This window comes from Pseudorasbora parva, chromosome 2, assembly GCF_024679245.1.
Source record: "Pseudorasbora parva isolate DD20220531a chromosome 2, ASM2467924v1, whole genome shotgun sequence".
Lineage (NCBI taxonomy): Eukaryota > Metazoa > Chordata > Actinopteri > Cypriniformes > Gobionidae > Pseudorasbora > Pseudorasbora parva.
In genome coordinates, this window is record NC_090173.1 from 45,659,353 (window position 1) to 45,679,558 (window position 20,206).

Sequence of the window (20,206 nt, forward strand, 5' to 3'; positions counted from 1 at the left end):
AAGCGAACATGACACACGAGCGTATTCAAGCAAAGCCAGCATATCAGCCAATGTTTTGAATAATGACTTGCACTGAGCACGCTCTCTTCTCACCATCATTAGTAGACACGCCCCTTACCTGCTGATTGGCTACAAGTTTGTTATTGGACTCTGCCTGAGTCCATTTTGTAAAACAGTTTTGAAATAACACTTACCCCACCTTTAATGGCAAACTGATACTGTTTGTTTGATACCGAATGAGTGATGACAACATTTCAGTAGGAAAATTGCATGACATTTTTTGGAGACCGTGTTAAAAGATTATCAACTTCATTAAAAGGTTTTCTGTAACATAGGAAGTACATTTGTATATCTTTAATGTGTCACTATGTTAAAGATCTGACTGTAGATATCAGGAAGTCTTGAGGCTTTAACTCAGACAGTGTCTTTAACCGTCTGTCATTATTCAATCAGTATGGAGCTCAGTAAACTTCCTCTTGTTCTCGGTGAGTATTATTTCCTCTGGATGTCAGTAGATGCTAATTTGCTCTTACATTATGAAAAAGATAAAGGGATTTAGTGTTATTTCAAATCCAGTTCTAGTCCATGATATATATGTAAAATAGGATCTTAAGAAAGAGAATCTAGGAGATATTCACAAGTTTTTAGATCAGACTATTAGCTTCACATTCCCTTATCAAGTTAATTTTGTCTCTGCTGTAATGATAAAATCTATGAAATATCAAACATGTTTCAGTTTTTATTTGGACACATATACAACCCACTAAATACCTTAATATTAGTTAGTCTTTATAGTGCCTCTAGATCTAGACAAAAGAAAGATTTAAAGAGAAATTGAACAGCTCTGTTTAAACATGAGAGGGAAATTATACTGTTTCACAAGGAAAGAAAGAATATACATTTATAAAATCTATATACAAGTATAAAACTGTCATGGTTTGAGTTTGTTGGTTTGATCATTTCTGTTAATGTCTGTCTTTAGTCTTGTGTTTTGCTGTAAGTGTGTTAATTGGTCATAGTTTTTCCTGCCCATTTGTCACCATATAGTTACATATTAATTGGAGTTTCAGTTCAGGTGTGTCCTGTTAATTAATCTCAGTTCCTCTGTTTGCTGTCTATTTATTCTGTTCACTTGTCAATTTTACGATCTGTTGTTGTTGTTGTTGTTGCTGTTGTTCTGTTTGTGTTTCTTGTTTTCTGAGTTAATTAACCTTTAAACTACTGTATTTAGATCTCATCCTTCATTGCAACTAACCGTGTCAAAAATAAAAAGTTGGATCAGCTAAATGTTCACAATGTAATAATTGTTCGATTCTTGCTGTTACTTTTACAAGCTGTCAATTTACAAGCTGTCACCTTGTTGAATTTAAAATAAGCTTGACCGAGTTCTTGTGGGGAAAAGAATTTACTGAAGGTATCAGTGCAGAGAAACACAGCCGGTTGCCTCACAGGAAGAGATCCCACAAAAATAAAACATCAATCATGTTTTGTTTTGTTTTTGTGTTGTTGTTTTTTTACTTTGTGTTTTTAGTGCTGATTTCAAGCATCCACTCTGAACACACTGAAGGTGAGTGAATCATATATTTCATAAAATATGGGTGATTCTGTGAAAAGGAGCGACTTGATTTTAAATACAGCTAACAAGTTATATAAAAGATTCATTTGTTATGAAGAATACAGAAACCAAACATTTTATAAAAAATGTACCGCTTCTCTTAGCGAGGAAACATCTGCTTGTCCAATGACACCTGCTTGCTTGTGATTCTGATACATACAATGACTATTCATTATGGGATGTAGGCAGTTATATATTTCTGTACACAATAGTAATTGTGTACATTTTAATAATTACATTTTTCATATTTAAAATGTTTTATTGTCCCTGAGTGTGTAATAAGCAAAGTGTACATACATTGTTGACCCTCTTATAGATGCATATTATGAACACGCTCTTTAAATAACAATTATATATATATATATATATATATATATATATATATGTATATATGTATATATATATATATATATATATATATATATATATATATATATATATATATATATATATATATATATATATATATATATATGAGCTGTTGACTTTAGACCACGTTTTAGTTGGTCAATGGTGCAGTCAGTTTCCGTCTCCTCAAAATAGAAAATAACAATGCTCCAACAATGCACCTAAATTTTCAGACCAGCACAAATGCATTTGCTGTTTAAACAATGTGGCGTGGGATGGGAAAATGAAAATTACATGGGGCTGAAACTAGCAAAAAACAGAGCTCTGGGCTACTAACCTAAAGAATGTGGGTTTGATCCTCATATAGGGTGATCTTTGCACCATTGCTGCCAGCAGCTCTATTACATTGTTTGTGAAATTTAATCAATGAGAGTACGAAATCTGTGGAAAAACTTTCACATCTCATGCTTCCACTGATCTTATATTTACAGATTTTCCCAAACCAACTCTGACTGTTGAGCCACAGAGTTCAGTGTTCACTGTAGACTCAGTTACTCTGAGATGTGTGGTGAATCAAACAACTGGATGGGAGTTTCTCTGGAGAAAAGACTCAAACACTGAATCCACCGAACCTGCAACTAAAACAATCAATCCTGTGAAAGTCTCTGATGGAGGAGAGTACAGGTGCAGAGCAGGAAAAGGAGGACGTTACACAGATTACAGTGACCCAGTAGCAGTGACAATACATGGCAAGTGTTTTTACTTACATTATGAACTGCTCTGAGAACACAATGAAGCTGATTTATAAGATACTGGATACATGACTAACAGCTGAACACTTCAGTGTAACCTGATTTGATGTGTGTTTTACAATAAAGTTAATTCAGTAAAAACACCATATCCTGTTAAATTTATTTAAATTATTGTTCTATTGTTTATTGTTGCACAGAAAGACCAAAACCCAAAGTGACCATTAAACCTGATCATGTATTCAAAGGAGAGACAGTCACTCTCAGATGTGACATTAATGCTGAAGGAGTCACTGGCTGGCAGTACAACTGGAAAAAAATTGGTTCAACCCGTATTTTCAGTGAACTACAGGAACTCACAATCAGGTCTGTTTCTGAGTCTGACGCAGGTAAATACTCCTGTTATGGAAGAGAGACTGAAGGATCACGCTGGTCACATCTCAGTGATGAAGTTACACTAAAAATATCATGTGAGTTCTATCATCTATTCATAAATGCACATTTAACATGTTACTAATGAGTGATTTCTCAATTTCAGTTCCCAGAGCAGTTTTAAGTGTTTCTCCTCAGAAGTGGTTGACTGAAGGAGATTCAGTGAATCTGATCTGTGAGGTTAATGACACGTCTACAGGCTGGACATTCAGCTGGTTCACTGTAACTGTCTCATCAGGTCAGTTATAATGTGCTTCATCTGAATTAACTTGTTTTATTGAAGTGACATAATTTAATATGTCTGAATCTAGACACAGATTGGATATGTATGGTACATGCTTTGGTGCCCAAAACTTCCATAGGAACCAAACAGTGGTTACATGTGTAGGCTATTTAGGGGTCAAGTTTTGTCACAAATGTAATTTATAAGGGTCAGATCAGATAGAAGTAGATCCTTAAGGTCTTAACTAAACATTCTCACTTCATACAGAGGGCGGAAATCGTTATGACCTCCTCTCTGACAGCAGCAGAGGAGCTGGAGGAAAATACACTGTCAGTTCTGCTGGACTAAATCACACAGGAGTCTATGAGTGCAGAGCAGAGAGAGGAAAACCAGCCTATGAAATATGGTATAGCAACAGACAACTACTGTGGGTCACTGGTAAGTTCACGCAAAGTTTAAAGGTTCAATTCATGTTTAATAAAGACCATTTCCAAATCATAGCTGTAATTGCCTTGTCAGGTGTTTCTCCTCCAGTGTCTCTGATCATCAGTACCAGCAGAACTCAACACTTCACATTGGTCTCTCTCTCTCTGAGCTGTGAGGACCAGAGTAACTCTGATGGATGGACAGTGAGAAGATACACAGACACTTGGGGGCTGGAAGATTGTTCATCACAGTGGGGATCACAAACAGGATCTAAATGTACAATCAGATCCACCAGCACATCAGACACTGGAGTTTACTGGTGTCAGTCTGAATCTGGAGAGAAATCTCATCCTGTTAATAACACTGTACACTGTGAGTCTGTGCTTCTGTATTTATTGATTTCACTGACAATTTACAATAAATGCATAAACCAGGGGTGAGGCCAGAAATGTTCAGACAGATAGATGCTCCTTCATAAAACAGGGTGGGCAAATCTTATCAAGTAGCTATGAAAACGCCATGCTAAATGGTCGGAAATAAACACAGCACAGTTTCAAGTTCACGTACAAAAGAGCAATGAATTAATACATTAATATTATTGACATTTGAACATTTATTGGCCACTCTCCATTGACAAGCATTTACTTCCTTGGAACTCTGTTGAAGTTTAAAACTATTGGTATCATGATCTCGGCTCCATCCTTCCCTTTTCCACCTCCTGCTGGCCTGCCGTTTACCCACACCGTCCCTCTGGGTTTTCTTTCCATTTGTTGGCTGTCAGCTGGTGCCCATTATTGGCTCATTAGGCTCCTACTGCACCCCCCTGCTATCTCTTTCCTCCTGATTACTCTCCCTTATTTCTAGTCTTGTTTTCCCTTTGTTCTCTGTCAGAGTATTGTGCAGTTTATCCGTATGTCATCTGAGTTATCCCTCTCGTGTTGTCTTGTCCCGTGTTGGTCGGCTGTGTCTCACTATCTGTTAAAGGGTCATGAAACCCCAAAACACTTTTTTTGAGATGTAAACAGATATGTATAGGCTGCACATCATTGAAAACACTAAGGGTACTCATTAATGGTATTCATATGTGAAAATAGTTATTTTTGCATTTTTCAGAGCGATTTCTGTCTTCCGGTTTGAAAAGCTTAGTCGGAGCAACGTCACAAATGCTGACGTCAGCTCGGGCTTTTCGGCCCAAGTATGGGCTGCTGGGCACATGCTGACGTCTACTGCTCCGAGTGATTCTCGATATATATTCATGACATAAAGCTCATTCAGTCCAATCCCTGCGCTGTAGTATGCATACAAGATAATTTAGTTAATATGCATGAGACGGTCACTTCTGTCAGGCTCATTATCTTCCATCATTATTGTAGAGATATGGTGGGGAAGTTTTGGAAGCAGCGTGCGGAAAAGTCACGGAGGAAAGCTAGGCGTTGTGCTGATACGAAGTAACGTAAGGGCGCCGAGCGAGCTGTAACCGGCGCCGTCTGTGGAAGCCTTGCTACAAAGGCTCGGTAAAGTAAAATTCACCTGAGGAATCGCACGCCGAACCTGCAAGCGTTGACTATCTAATTTATGTCAGGAGTGCAAAATAACCAATCTGTAATCTGTAGGCTAATGAACAAAAGCCAGGTCCTCTCCGTTTTATTTGTGGTCACTGCCATGCACTAAACCGCATGTGTTCGGGCTCTTAGTGAAACAGTGTGCATATTTGGACAGATATAGATTTAGCTGCCGAGTTAGACAGCGCGGATCGTCACGGCAACCCAGCGCGCGTTGCTCTGTGCTTCAGATGCGCAGTCGAGACTAGCCTCAAACCCCTTCGCTTTTACCCCGATCTAGAATTACACATCTCTATCACATCGCATGTTGGGTCGTTCACGTTCTCTTATCACGTCGGCGCGTTGTTCATCTTGCCAAACAGCGTGCATATTTGGACAAATATAGTTTTATCACGTTTGCAAAAAATTTCGTCATGCAGAATAACATTTATTTTCATTTCTCACTGAATTATGCTGGTTTGAACTTTGAAGAGCTGAATGATTTGCAATCTCTGCTGCACGCCACTCATAGCTCTCTCATTCGCTGTACTCATCCCTCATTTAATCTCACTGTGGTAAACTATGCCAACGTTACCCAAGAACATGTCTCAGAACCGCTGTAACTGCTGCTATTGGGATCGCTAATCTTAATGCACCTAATGACACTCCCCTATTTATGCAAACCATTCCCTCTTTCCACACAATACCATCCCACCTTTTCACAGTCGACCACTCCCCTTTTAACAAGCCTTTTCAAATCGAAGGTGTGAAAAAACACAGCTGCAGCAGGGGGGTTTCATGACCCTTTAAAGCAGCACTAGGTAACTTTTCAACCTTCATAATATTTTCAAGACTCTTGTGATGATACATCGACTTACAATAGGTTGAATGACACGTCTGCCATAGCTTGATGCGGTCTGTATCGTTTTTAATCGTACTTTTAAACTTCGGGTTTCGGGTAGTAACCCGAGAACAAAAATAACTACAAAATTCGACTGCTTTACGGCATATACCTCACTTCCACCAATACCCACACTTCCTTAAATTCGGACGTGCAAGCCCAACTTTGTTCGTCGGATAATATAGTCATGTCCGAAGCAGCACAGACAAATAAGAAAGAAAAGGTTTTGTTGGAGGAAAGCAATAAGAGGAAACTAAAAAGTGATGGAATTAAAGGCAGAATGAGGTTCAACATTGGACCAGCGTTTGCCCGTTGGCGTGAGCTGAAGGAGGCGTGCCCGACCGATGCTGTCATGCTTGTTATGGTGATTACCTACCACTCAAACATTGAATTGAAGTATCAAATAGATTCTGTAAAACGGTAACCAATAGACTATTATAATGACGCTGGCTTGTAAACGTTAGCATCGTGATTATTTGGCGTTTGAAAAAAATAAAGCCCATGAAATTCTATTCATATGACCTGCTAAAACATATGCCACTGACTGTACCTGGAATGAAGACACTTCACACGCGTCGCCAGAAGAACACCTGCATGTGAACTCCTCCTGCAGTGTTCAGGGGAACTGTTAGTGCTGCACCAACCCGCGGGCCGCTTTTATGAAGTTATTTGGCCCGCCCCGCACCACTGTATATATTTTTACAACCCGCACCCGCGGCCATTAAATAGACATACAGGGTCCGGGGGTTATGAGACGACCCGCGCATTACTAGTTCAGGGCTATCAGGGTTGTCATGTCAACAAATGCACGTGCGATGGCATCCCCTCTTGTAGGATGACAGATCTTACGACAGTAGTTGAAGACATTATTTTTTCCCAACTGTAGGGGGACCCCGAGAGCAAAAGTTGCCAAGTGCTGCTTTAACATCTCAAGACTGCTGTGTCTGTCCTCTGCCCAGCTCACCAGTCTTTGCTTGCAGTGACTGTACCCGGGGGTTATCCTCACCAACTGCTGCCGCCTGCCGTTTGCGGCGACTGCGCCCCAGGCTCTCCTTATCTACGGCCACCGCTGCCGGACACACCGGTCTCAGCCTTCGGACCCGCCGACCACCGGGACCTGTTATCTTCTGAGTTCTATTACATGAGACTTCGTTACATTATTGCAGCGGCAGTATTACCTAAGTTAATTAAAGAACTGTTTACCTGCTTCCTCGCCTGGGGTTTCTCTCTCTCCCCTTCCCCACATGACAGAATACTCTGACCAACAACCCATGGATCCAGCGAGGGAGAACGTCTTTCAGACGGCTGTCGATTTCCAGGGAGCCATGCTGGGCAGACACGAGGAGGAGCTGTCAGCGGCCCGTCAGGCCATCGAATCCTTGACTGCCCAGGTGACCGATCTTTCCTCCCGACTGGGTTGTTCTCACCCGGAGCTGGCTGTTGCGGTGGAGTCCGGGCAGCATGAGCCGCGAGTCAACAATCCTCCCACTGAATGCCGTTCATTTCTGACTCAATGTGAAGTTGTGTTTTCGCTGCACCCTCAGACGTATGCCAAGAACCGCTCCCGCATCGCTCGAGACAGGCCGAGCTCGGGAGTGAGGAACGGCCGTGTGGAACGCTGAGGCCGACTGTTTAGAGCATTATGATCGCTTTAAGGATGAGATGCTGTGGGTATTCGATCGCTTGGTGCATGGTGCAGAGGCTTCCCGCCATCTGTCTACCCTCCGTCAGGGGAAGGGGTTGGTCGCAGATTTTGCGATCGAGTTTCGCCCACATGGCGACTTCCTGCCAATGGAACGAGCCTGCCCTGGTCGCCCGGTTTCTAGACTGGCTTAACACAGACATCAAAGACGAGATCCCCACTTTTCTGGACCCTTTGATCGACCTGGCCCTGCAGCAAGAGAGGAGATTTGAGGCACGTCAGAGAGCGCATAGTCTGGAGAAGGCACTACTCTCCACCCCGAGTCCGGTCACTCCACCGAATCCATCTACCAGGAGTTCAATGGAGCCGATGTAGTTGGGGGGAATTCGCCTTTCGGCAACAGAGAGGCAGCAGCGAATCTCCAACCGTCTCTCTCTATACTGCGGAGCTGCAGGTCACTTCTTCTTGATCTGTCCAGTAAAAGCCAACGTTCGACGGTGAAGAAAGGAGGACCGGTGAGCACCTCTACTTTATCCTCTCTCACACGCTCTCGCACTACTTTTCCGGTCAGTGTGCACTGGCAGGGCTCCTTCCACTTCCTGTCAAGCTCTCGTTGACTCAGGTTCGGAGGAGAATTTAATTGATGAGAGCTGGGCTCGTGCACGAGGTATTCCCCTGATTAGATGCCAAGGAGCCACACCCGCACTTGATGGTAGCGTTCTTGCTAACATTCATCTCACAACCATTCCGGTGTGTCTCACCGTCTCCAGAAACCACCGAGACACAATCTCCTTCCTAGTATTCCAGTCTCCCTTTACCCCAGTGGTTCTGGGTCATCCCTGGCTCGTCGAACATAACCCCCAGATGTCTCGTGTCATGTTAAATGTTTAGTGTCTGCTATCTCTCCTGTTTCTTCTGTCTCTGTGTTTCAGGAGGAGCCGGGTTATTTGGCCACTGAGCGATTTAATAGACGCAGATCTAATATCGGGCGTAAGCCCCCATCCTTCTTTGGCACGATGAAGTAACAGCTGTAAAACCCAGACTCCCTGCCGGGAGGAGGAACCCTCTCTATAGCCCCCTTTCGGAGGAGTGTCTCTACTTCCTGTGCCATCACCAGAGCCTGCTCCGGGCCCACCTCTGTAGGTAGGACACCGCTGAAAGGAAGTGGCCGCCTCTTGAATTGAATGGCGTACCCCCTTTCGATTATCTGCAGGACCCAACGAGATATATTTGATAGACGTTTCCATTCATCTAGAAAATCTACTAAGGGAACCAGCCTCTCGAGGCTGGCCTCTGGTGTACTTTGAACAGCAAGCACAGCGCCCTGAAGCGGCGAACCGGCAGGGAACAACTGACTTGACTGCTCGGGAGCCCCCGAGGGGGGCGCGGACCACCCTCGGGTGGCCCGCGGAGACTGACTGCGCCCCGGCATTGCGGCGGGGTTGGCAGCGCGACCCCCAGAGGGTGCCGCAGGGAAACGGGTACCGTTGGCAGGGGTAAACACCGTTTCCCTACGGGGGGAACCACCCTCAGCGTCCTGACGCTTCTGGCGTCAGGAACGCTTAGACGAGGCCTTCTTTGCGATCAGGACTGTCCTCATATCAGCCCTGCCCCTAGAAGGCCTCGCCTGAGAGCGCCGCCCCTCGTCCCCGCGCTGAGGGGGAGTTCGGGTGGCGACGCTCTGCTTTTGTTGAGCCCTGTGCGATGAGCTGGTACTCGGTTTGGGCTGCTTGGTGTCAGCAGCAGTCCCAGGGACCTGGACCCGGAGAGGGAGAAACTGCTTCAGCGCCGCAGCTTGCTTTTTCGACTCCTGGAACCTCTAGGTGACAGTGTGAACTGCGTCACCGAAGAGGCCACCAGGAGAAAGCGGCGCGTCAAGCAGAAAGCTTTTCTCCCTCTCCTTGATGTCTGTGGGGTTGAGCCAAAGGTGCCTCTCCGTGGCCACCAGGGCTGCCATAGAGCGGCCAACACATCTGGCCGTCTCCTTGGTGGCCCGGAGAGCTAAATCAGCGGATGTTCTTATCTCAGCTATAATATCTACCCCCACAACATCACTACTATCCAAGTCCCTCAGCAGGTCAGCCTGATACGCCTGCACGATTGCCATCGTGTGCAGGCATGCGGCAGCCTGACCTGCTGCCGAGTACGCTTTGCCCACCAATGCCGACGTTGTTTTTAAGGGTCTGGTGGGCAAAGTCGCCCTTCAGGTACGATGCCGAGGAAGGCGAGAGATGGCTCGCAAGCGTCTCTTCAACCTTTGGCATCGCCCCATAACCGTACTTTTTCAGCCCGGCGCTGTTGCTTTAGACCGAAGTCTGCGGGCTGAAAACACGATAAGATGCCGGTCTCCTCCATGATCTTGCCACCTCAGTGTGCAAGTCATGGAAGAACGGCAGGCCCCGCCGTTGAGGCTCTGAAGCGCGAGGAGGCAGGAAACTTTCGTCTACTTTACTGCAACGCTTTTTTCCTGCCTCAGATCTCTCAGTGGGCCAGTCGATGTTCAGTCTGGCCACTGCTCGCGTCAGAACCTCAACGAGCTCCTCGCTCGCAGGGGACTGAAGTGGCGAATCTTCAGTCTCAATGCTTTCAACGTCCACCTCCTCGGAGCTGGATAGTTGAAGCACCGGCGACTCTCTCGGGGGGGAAGAAACCGCCATGCGTGCTTCCATGCCCCGAGAAGAGCCGCTGGACGGTGCAGGTGAAGGCAGAGATAAGGCAGCGCCCGTCTCTAACCCCTCTGCAACGTCCAATTGTGATCCCCACGACTGCAGCCTCCGCTCTGCCTCGGCAGCAGCGGGACCAGAGCGCAGCGTTCTTAATGGTAGCTTTTCACAATGCTCACAAGCAGCCCCCTCGAGGGCTGCCTGGGCATGCTGCGCTCCCAAGCAGGCAACACACAGAGAGTGTGTATCCCCACCCGTGATGTAGCGTGGGCAGGGATGAACACACCTCTTGAAATTGCTGCTTTCACTCGCCATTTTTCTATCTATTTATTTTCTCTTTTTTTGTTAATATAACAATATTTAACAAAAGGGTGGAAAAACTCTTGTATATAGACAGACAAAAACACCAAATAGACAGACAGGTTCACACAGATCGCTTGCTGAAGGCACAGAAGCTAGTTCCTGTTTGTTTTCACAGACGCTTTATAGCTTCCGTTTGATGACGTCACACCGACGATCGATCGATTTTCCGATGGAATGGTTCTACACGCGCTTCACGACGCATTAACGCAGAGGTGTTCTCACAGCGTTTCGACGCAGCTCGAGTTCCCCGAAAGGGAACTGCATTTATCTTTTAACTAAATAAAGTTGGATGTTTGTGTTGGATGTTCATTATTATCACTTATTAAATTATTTCATATATCTTAGGAAAATTACCAACTATGTTTTAGGTGGACTACAATTCAAAGTGGTTGGGCCCACCTGTAGCTTCGCCACTGGCATAAACTGATTTAAATGATTTAACGAGAGCAGAAAGCATTAGTTATGACTTTGGCCAGTAAACAAGCCACATCATAGCAATACACTAAAACACTCAGAAACCAGTGTGTATTGGAACATAATAGACCTAATATAATATAAAGATTTGTTGTTGTTGTTTTCCATTTTTTTTTAAATAATTTTACCATTTTGATCATCTATTGCTTTTTTCCTGTGTTTCTGTAGTTGGTGTGATTCTGGAGAGTCCTGTTCATCCTGTGACTGAAGGAGATAATCTGACTCTACGCTGTTTATATCAGTTCCCAAGCCCATCAATCCTCAAAGCTGATTTCTATAAAGATGAATCACTCATCCAGAATCAAACTACAGAGATGATCATCCCTGCTGTCTCAAAGTCTCATGAGGGTTTCTACTACTGCAAACACTCAGAGAGAGGAGAGTCGCCCAAGAGCTGGATCTCAGTCAGAGGTGAGATTAAATAAAACTGAGCTGATTTATTTCTTCATATGTCCTCGTTCAGATATAGTGCATGATAAAGTGTTTGTGTGTCTTTTTTCAGGGTCTCATTCAGACTCTCAGATCTCTGGCCTCAAGATACTCAGTTCTGTAATTGCAGCTTGTCCATACCTGCTAGTGACAGTCGTGCTGCAGAATGAGAGGTAAAACATATGACTTATTTATTAGAAGTCATTGTTATCATTATATTTAATTGACCAACAAATCAGTCAAATAATCATTAATATGATGTGATGTCACAATTGACCTATCTGTAAGCCCCACCCCCCTTAGTTACTGTTGCTAACTCGGACAAACAAATGGATTTGCTATGTCTTACAATGACTGCTGTCAGTGTGAAAACCTCCTCCTAATATGTTTTTGGACACAGAATGTAGTGTATACCCCATCTGAATGATGACGAAACTTTACTGATGGTTTATGAAGCTTATTACATCGTTTTTTACTCAAAAAATCATTGTAAGAGTTGAACAAGCATGCTTATTAATGTCTCATTCACAAACTCTCTCTCTCTGTTGCATTCCCTTACGAAACAAAAATATATTGCAATATACTAGAATTTATATTGCAATACATTAGAAAATATATTTCAATGTATCAGAAACTTCCTCTTATACTTGAAAATATATAGCAATATATGGATGGACAACCTTGATTCATATATTAAAATACATTGATATACAAACAAAACTGAATTATTTCATGTATGTTTATTGAAACAAAGTATTTTTTTATGAGTTAAGCAAGCTCCTGCATATGTTTACAGAGGTTGATTAACAATAGCCCAAATCAGATGGTGCATGACATTCAATATATTTTCTATATTTAGAAAATATTTATATTATATTTTAATCTGTTATATTTTAAAATATATGACAGACAGTGTAAATTAGATTATTTCATATTTACCATGCATACAATATATATGATAATTATATACTATGTAATATAAATCAATATATTTAAGACATATGTTCCCATATAAATCTGATTATATTATCCAGTACATTGAGGTATATTATCTCATATAATTTTACATGTATATTTACATATATATACAATGACTCTTCCAATATATAATTTCATATATTCAATATCAATATACATAGCAATATATTGAATAGTATAATAATATGTATATATTCAATATATGAAAACTGCAATAATTGCAGTATTGTCCCATATATTGCAATATATAACTTGCATATATAATATATTATTATATAATATATCATATGATATATTACCATGTAAATTTCACAATATATGGAGACACATGAAATATATTGTCAACTAATATATTGAGAAATATATTTTTGTTGCGTAAGGGTGTGCACCTAGCAGACAGTGTGAAGGCCCTTGGTCCATTATGGACTCATTCGTGTTTCCATTTTGAGGACAAGAATGATTATTTGTTAAGGCTCATACATGGCACTCAAAATATATCTATGCAGATGGTCCATGCAGTCAAACTTGTGCAATCTATTCCTGTTATTTCACAAACCATAAAACCAGGGAATGCCATAGCTGAATTTTACACAAAGATGACTAAAGATGATAGTTTCTGTCAGGAAAACAATGATTTGCCTAGGACCAAACTATATGGAGCATCTAGTGAACTTCAACTGGACACAGTTCAACTCTCTACATTGGGAAGACATACTGGTCATTGCATCAGTTCTAAAACAGGGCACAAATTAAAATAAATTATCTTACATCAAAACACTATGGGAAAGGCAATAGAAGAAGCAAGTTGATGAGGCTGAGGTCCGAACGAAACACCTCAAGCAACGTGGAATGTGTGCTTCTCTCTTCTTTCATACTCTAGGACCCTGATTTCCAAAGGAAATGCAAAATTTACTTTCATCAGAGAACATAAATGTGGATCACTCAGCAGTCCTTTTTGTCTTTAGCCCAGATAAGACACTTCTGACGCTGTTTGTTGTTCAAGAGTGGCTCTACATAAGGAATGCGACAGCTGAAACTCATGTCTTGCATATGTCTGTGCATAGTGGTTCTTGAAGCACTGACTCCAGCTGCAGTCCTCTCTTTGTGAATCTCCTCCACATTTTTGAATGGGTTTTGTTTCACAATCTTCTCCAGGGTGCGGTTATCCCTATTGCTTGTACACTTTTCCCCCCTATAGCATCCTTTCCTTCCCTTCGCATCTCTATTAATGTGCTTGAACACAAAGCTCTGTGAACAGCCAGCCTCTTTTGCAATGACTTTTTGTGTCTTGCCCTGTAAACGATGCCCTGGTGTAAATGGTTGTCTTTTGAGTTTGGCACCAGGTGTCTTCAATATTGAAACTTTTCGCAGTATTCTAATTTTCTGAGATACTGAATTTGAGATTTTCCTTAGTTGTCAATTATAATCATCAAAATTAAAGGAAACAAACATTTAGTTTGTTATGAGGAAAATGACTGGTGTGTAAATATTCACATAATGCATCTCATAAACTTGTACTCCAGTTATATCAAATCAAATGTATGTGATCTATCTTTGCTTAATGTTATGGACTACAGCTATGCTAATTTTTCCGTTTGTTTTGGTGCTTTATTTTGAGATGCCCATCCCAAGTTAAGTAGAGAGTGTGTCAGCTCCAGTTTGGATCCAGCCGTTTATGAAGACTTCAGACGCCTCAATTTCTGTGAAGAGATGACTTCAGATGATGGCAACTCTAAATCAACATGCAGCAATGCAAAAAAAAATGTATATGTATCCTAATAATTTGTTAATTTATATTCATTACTTCAATAAGCTTATTGTTTTTGTATTTCTTTTGTCTTTAATACATTAAATGAACACATTGTTTGCTAACTGCATGATATGCAAATGTACATTTCTGAAATACATAATGTGGACAGTCACCTCTGTTATCAGATCCCTCAAAATTGTAATGTAGACACACGCATTTTCTGTAAAGCTGCTTTGAACTAGCCTGACAAGCCAGACCCACATCAAGATGTTTGGTCTGGAAACTCACCATTGACAGCTCAGTCCTAGGGGCGGGAAACACGGTTGTCTTTCAAACTCCCTCTGCACTGCGTGCATGCAATTGGATAGCGCTACAACCAACCAGAGCAATGAAGGTGAAGCAGAGCTAGTTGAAAGATTAAACTTTCGCTGTATCCGGTTGGCAAAACTCCAAACACATCTTGCCTTTTTAAGAATGACTTCAGTGCCGTTCTTTGTTCTTTTCTCAGAGAAAAGCTTAACTCCTTAATTTTTTTAAAAAAATAGTGTACTGTGCAAATTTTGATTTCTTACAGCTCTTACAGGTTGTTGGCCTTGTCTGTTTCGTTGCTTCTATTACTCTTCCCCTTTTTGTAAGTCGCTTTGGATAAAAGCGTCTGCTAAATGATTAAATGTAAATCTAAATGTAAACTCCAAGTCGTCCAGAGTCGCGGTCAAAGTTGATTCGAAAGACCGCTGTTCGCCAGCTTCAGTATTTACTAGAAGCACGCACACGTAACTCAGCCGTCATTATGTTAAGCCCAGACTCTATACACGATGTGATTGGCCTGACCAGAGTTTGGCGTTTACAGCTCAGAAGTGTATTGAGAGTTGCTAGACGACACTCGCGGCAGATTAGATTTGCTGCCGCTAGGGTGCGTCTAGATTTCTAGGCTAGCTTTGTATTGTGAAAAGCGCTATACGAATAAATGTGAATTGTTTAAACGAGAACTGCTGGTTGTGTGTCCCTGATGGAGTTTAATGCTAAATTTTTCAATTAAATGAACACAGGGTGTTGAGTGTCAGTCAGCATGAAGCACAAATAAAGCAAGATCTGAAAAAGATCTGAAAACTACATCAGTTTATCTTTCTATAGTTCATAAATGAGTTGTTAATATAATCTTTATATAGAACATGGATCCATCATGCTTTGTTACCACTGTGCAGGCTGGTGGTGGAGGTGTAATGTTGTGGAGGATGTTTTCTTGGCACACTTTAGGCCCCTTAGTGCCAATTGGGCATCATTTAAATGCCACGGCCTACCTGAGCATTGTTTCTGACCATGTCCATCCCTTTATGACCACCATGTACCCATCCTCTGATGGCTACTTCCAGCAGGATAATGCACCATGTCACAAAGCTCAAATAATTTCAAATTGGTTTCTTGAACATGACGATGAGTTCACTGAACTAAAATGTCCCCCACAGTCACCAGATCTCATCCCAATAGAGCATCTTTGGGATATGGTGGAATAGGAGCTTTGTGCCCTGGATGTGCATCCCGGGAGCATAAAAGGAGGAGCAAGGACAGCGGAAGACGAGAGAGGACCAGGCCTGGACTTCTCTCGTCTTCCGCTATCCTTGCTCCTCCTTTTATGCTCCCGTCACATGGCCGCGAGACGAGACCGGTTTGTCATGCAGCTGGCACTTGTCAACACTAATCACCGGCCCGCTCTCGCGGTCCCTCGCCCCGCTGCCTGTCACACCACAATATATATATATATATATATATATATATATATATATATATATATATATATATATATATATATATATATATATATATATATATAATTAAGCAAAGGCAGATTGTAATCTCACACAAATATTTTGTTTATCACAGCTGTACAGCAGGTCTAAAAGAAAATATTTTCATTGTATAACTGATGTCTCTATATAAAACCTCTTTACATACAACTAAGAACAGTTTCTTTTTAATAATTGTTCAGAATGCTCAGTGGAAAGGAAAGACATTTAGAGCTGTGCAGACCCATGTATTCAAATAAGGAACTGGTGATGTTTCAAAAAGGCCAGGTCAGTCCGATCAGCTGAGAAGAAAATGTTGAAAGCCAGTGGTGTATTTTTTGAGACCTCAGAGTGTGAAACCTGTTTGTTGTCTGTATGGCGCCATTTGGCAACTAAAAGCCAAAGGAAGTGTGGGGGGAAATGTGGGTACTTTAGAAGTTTGAGCACTCATATTCACTCAAAAGTTCAGTAAGTTACAGATGCTGAAGCAAAAAGTGTACTGTACCCAAGATAAAAGATAAAAAGATAAAAGATAAAACCCAAAATATATTTTTTTTTTGCCAAACAAGAAAAAGGATCTGAATGTTATTGACAACTGTAGGCATTCTTGATCCTTATATTTCCTCTGAAATTTCCTATGGAGTTAGAATTTTATCTTGATAGTATCCTGGAGCTAGATATGATTGAAACATGTGATTGTCTTTTAGTTATTCCACACCTTTTGATGCTTGTCATCTTATCTTCTCTTATTCACGACTAGCAGTCTATAATTGGTCAAGAAAAAAATCTTGTATAAAAATGTTGTATAGTCTTCTTACATCATAATCATCAAGAACAAACAACATTGTATCTTAGAAATTACACATAGTCAAAAGCTTTGTGATCCCTCACGGTGCATCTGAATTTACTGAATATGTGTTAATAACTTTTCATGTGTGTTACAAAAATTGTGTCATTGAACATGTGCATTAAGAACAAATATAACCCCAAAACATAAATTCCACAGTAAATTACTAAGTAAGAAAAATAATTATAATACCAAATTTGTGATAAAAATATGAAAATATAAATGTAATATGGATCTGCATACATGGATCTCACATTTCCACCCCCTAATTGACAGACATACAGGCTGACATTTACCATTTCAACAAAAACATTTCAGAGTCGTACTGATATAAAATGTACATTATGCATCATTTATGCATAATTATGCATCAGAGACATTAAGTGTCTATTATTCTATTTTCTGAAATGTCCATATTTTGTGTATGGCAGAGAAACACTCCTTGATATCTGAATAGTTAATTATAGTTAATATTTGAGTCCTTTTCACAGAAAAGGCACAACTTATCAACAAGCTTTTCTGAGGTATTGTTCTTAGTTTTAACCAACACACAACTTACAAGTCATTTTGTTTATCTGAAAGACTTTTATGATTCTCTCAATAAGACCAGAAATTGCACTCTCTGGAACTGACTTGGGAATTTCAGTTCTTGGAACTGACTCGGAAATTGCACTCACTGGAACAGGCTCAGGTTTTTCACCCTTTCAAGTGGTTTCTGGGATTTCATTCTCTGGGACTGTCACAGGAATTTCCTTCTCTGGAATGGACTTTGGAATTTCTGGAAAGGATTGAAGGTCCTGGTGGTAAGGTCCATTGAGGGATTAGACGCAGGCTTTGGGTTAGCAGGAGTGCCCAGACATTTTTGGGATAAAACTGGATGACGGCAGGTATTGTCCTCATTCATTTCCTGACAATGACAATGGGATGAATGAGATCGGGCTCGGACATAAATATCTTAATGCCTGTCGGGCTCGGGTTAGGTTTGGTTACTGCTCTGTCGGACGCGGGCCGGGCTCGGACAGAAAAATGTAGCCCGATCTGCACTCTAATCTGGAAAGGCACCACCAGTGCTGAAATGCATATCCAAGTTAAAGAACAACATATGTTCCTATTTAGACATTGTCCTTTTCAGGGAAGGCCATGCATTTTTCGACATGACAATGCCAGACCACATAGTGCATCAATTACAACATCATGGTTGTGTAGAAAGAGGATCCAGGTTCTGAAATAGCTAGTCTGCAGTCAAGATCTTTCACATATAGAAAACATTTGGCCCATCATAAAGAGGAAGATGCGACAAAGAAGACCTAAGACAGTTGAGCAATTAGAAGCCTGTTTTAGACAAGAATGGGACAAAATTCATATTCCTAAACTTGAGCAACTTGTCTCCTCAGTCTCCAGATATTTGCAAACTGTTATAAAAAGAAGAGGGGATGCCACACAGTGGTAAACATGGCTTTGTCCCATCTTTTTTGAGATGTGTTGATGCCATGGCATTTAAAATCAACTTTTACCCCTCTTAAAATTATACATTTTCTCAGATTAAACATTTGATATGTCATGTTGTATTCTAATTACAATTTTGAAATTTGAAACTTCCACATTATTGCATTCTGTTTTTATTCACAATGTGTAAAGTGTCCCAACTTTTTTGGAATCAGGTTTTAATAGACAGGACAGTAGGAGAAGTAATGAGACAGGAAACAATGGAAGAGGCAATACCCTTACAAGAGCAGGAAATTATGGCAAATGGAACAGGAGGCAAATGTGAGTGATTTAGTGTCTCTAGCTGGGGAGAAAATCTAAGCACAGTGTGTGATGATGTTGAGATCTCCAAAACTTTAAAGGAGACCATTGCAAACTGTTAGAGGTTTTGTCTAAAAAGACAAGTGTGTGAAGAAGTCTCAAGCGAAAATCTCCATTTGATGTTAAAGTAACCTCATTTTTGTCTTGGAGAAAGATTTGAGATGTTAAAGAGATCTATTTTTATTTTATTTTTTTTCCTCTGGGCTAAATCAAAATAGAAAATGCATGACACTAATTAAACTGAAAAAAACTGTGTATTTGTATATGATCATTTGTATTACTTAATAATCACTGTCATACCATATATTACTTAACAGACCATTAAAAACACAACCTCTGCTACAAGTTATTACAGTTGAGTGAAAGAAAAGCCCACAAGAGGAAGCCCACAAAACAGCCTCTGTTGTAACATTCAGTATGATTGTTACAACAGTATTTTAAAGAGACCAAAAAGAAGACAGTTGTCGATTGTTATGAATTTAGTAAATAATTATATAATGCAAAAATTAGGCAATATAAAACATGACACTTATGTAACCAGTATGAAACATAACATTTTTTACAATTGCTATTAATGAAATATACATGCTACATGACAACAAAATGAAACAAAAAATATATGATTGATGCACAGTTTGAACAATTATCAATTACTCTAAATAGCCAGAAACCAAGGCTTTGTACCCGTTCAGCAGTAGATTGTTAGAATTATCTCTTATCTGTGTACAAGCTCATGAAATGTATGAATGTCCTGCATAAATGAAAACAGAATCCTGCACTGAAGAACATGTCAAGGGCCTCAGCAACATCATTGTACAAGTCAGCAGAACTGAACCAATGTCCAAAGTCCCCTGAATGCTATACACACCAGTCTTCATGTCATATGACATGCACCTAAAGAGAATAAAATTAAATGTTTAAAAAAAAAAAAAATACACGTTAATACCACAAATTTCAAAAAACAGAACAAATATTATATTAGCCTACATTGGTCTGATATCTATTTACCTAAATAAAACTAATTGCTGCCTTCTCCAATGCAGAATGCAGAATCCAAACGTTGGTCCATTTTGCCTAAATGACTTTGATTATTGAAAAGATTCTTTGTAATCTGAAATAGTTTGGGTGTCGAAAAAATTGCATGTCCGTAGTGCACATGCGTGAAGCAGACTCTGACCCAGTTGAACATTTGTCATTTTAAGGTTGTTTAAAAGTAATATTAACAAGTTTTCCCA

The 20,206-nt window shown here is 40.8% G+C and overlaps 1 protein-coding gene across 1 annotated transcript in view; it reads left to right on the forward strand.

The window, feature by feature from the left end:
• Nucleotides 1-454: 454 nt before the first annotated feature.
• Nucleotides 455-20,206, forward strand: part of LOC137049037 (uncharacterized) — a 42,989-nt gene continuing 23,237 nt past the window's right edge. The window contains exons 1-9 of the mRNA XM_067427436.1: nucleotides 455-485; nucleotides 1,532-1,567; nucleotides 2,455-2,712; nucleotides 2,913-3,186; nucleotides 3,258-3,382; nucleotides 3,635-3,820; nucleotides 3,887-4,165; nucleotides 11,546-11,788; nucleotides 11,880-11,979. Coding sequence (XP_067283537.1) covers nucleotides 455-485; nucleotides 1,532-1,567; nucleotides 2,455-2,712; nucleotides 2,913-3,186; nucleotides 3,258-3,382; nucleotides 3,635-3,820; nucleotides 3,887-4,165; nucleotides 11,546-11,788; nucleotides 11,880-11,979 — 1,532 coding nt within the window. The remainder of the gene's footprint in view (nucleotides 486-1,531; nucleotides 1,568-2,454; nucleotides 2,713-2,912; nucleotides 3,187-3,257; nucleotides 3,383-3,634; nucleotides 3,821-3,886; nucleotides 4,166-11,545; nucleotides 11,789-11,879; nucleotides 11,980-20,206) is intronic.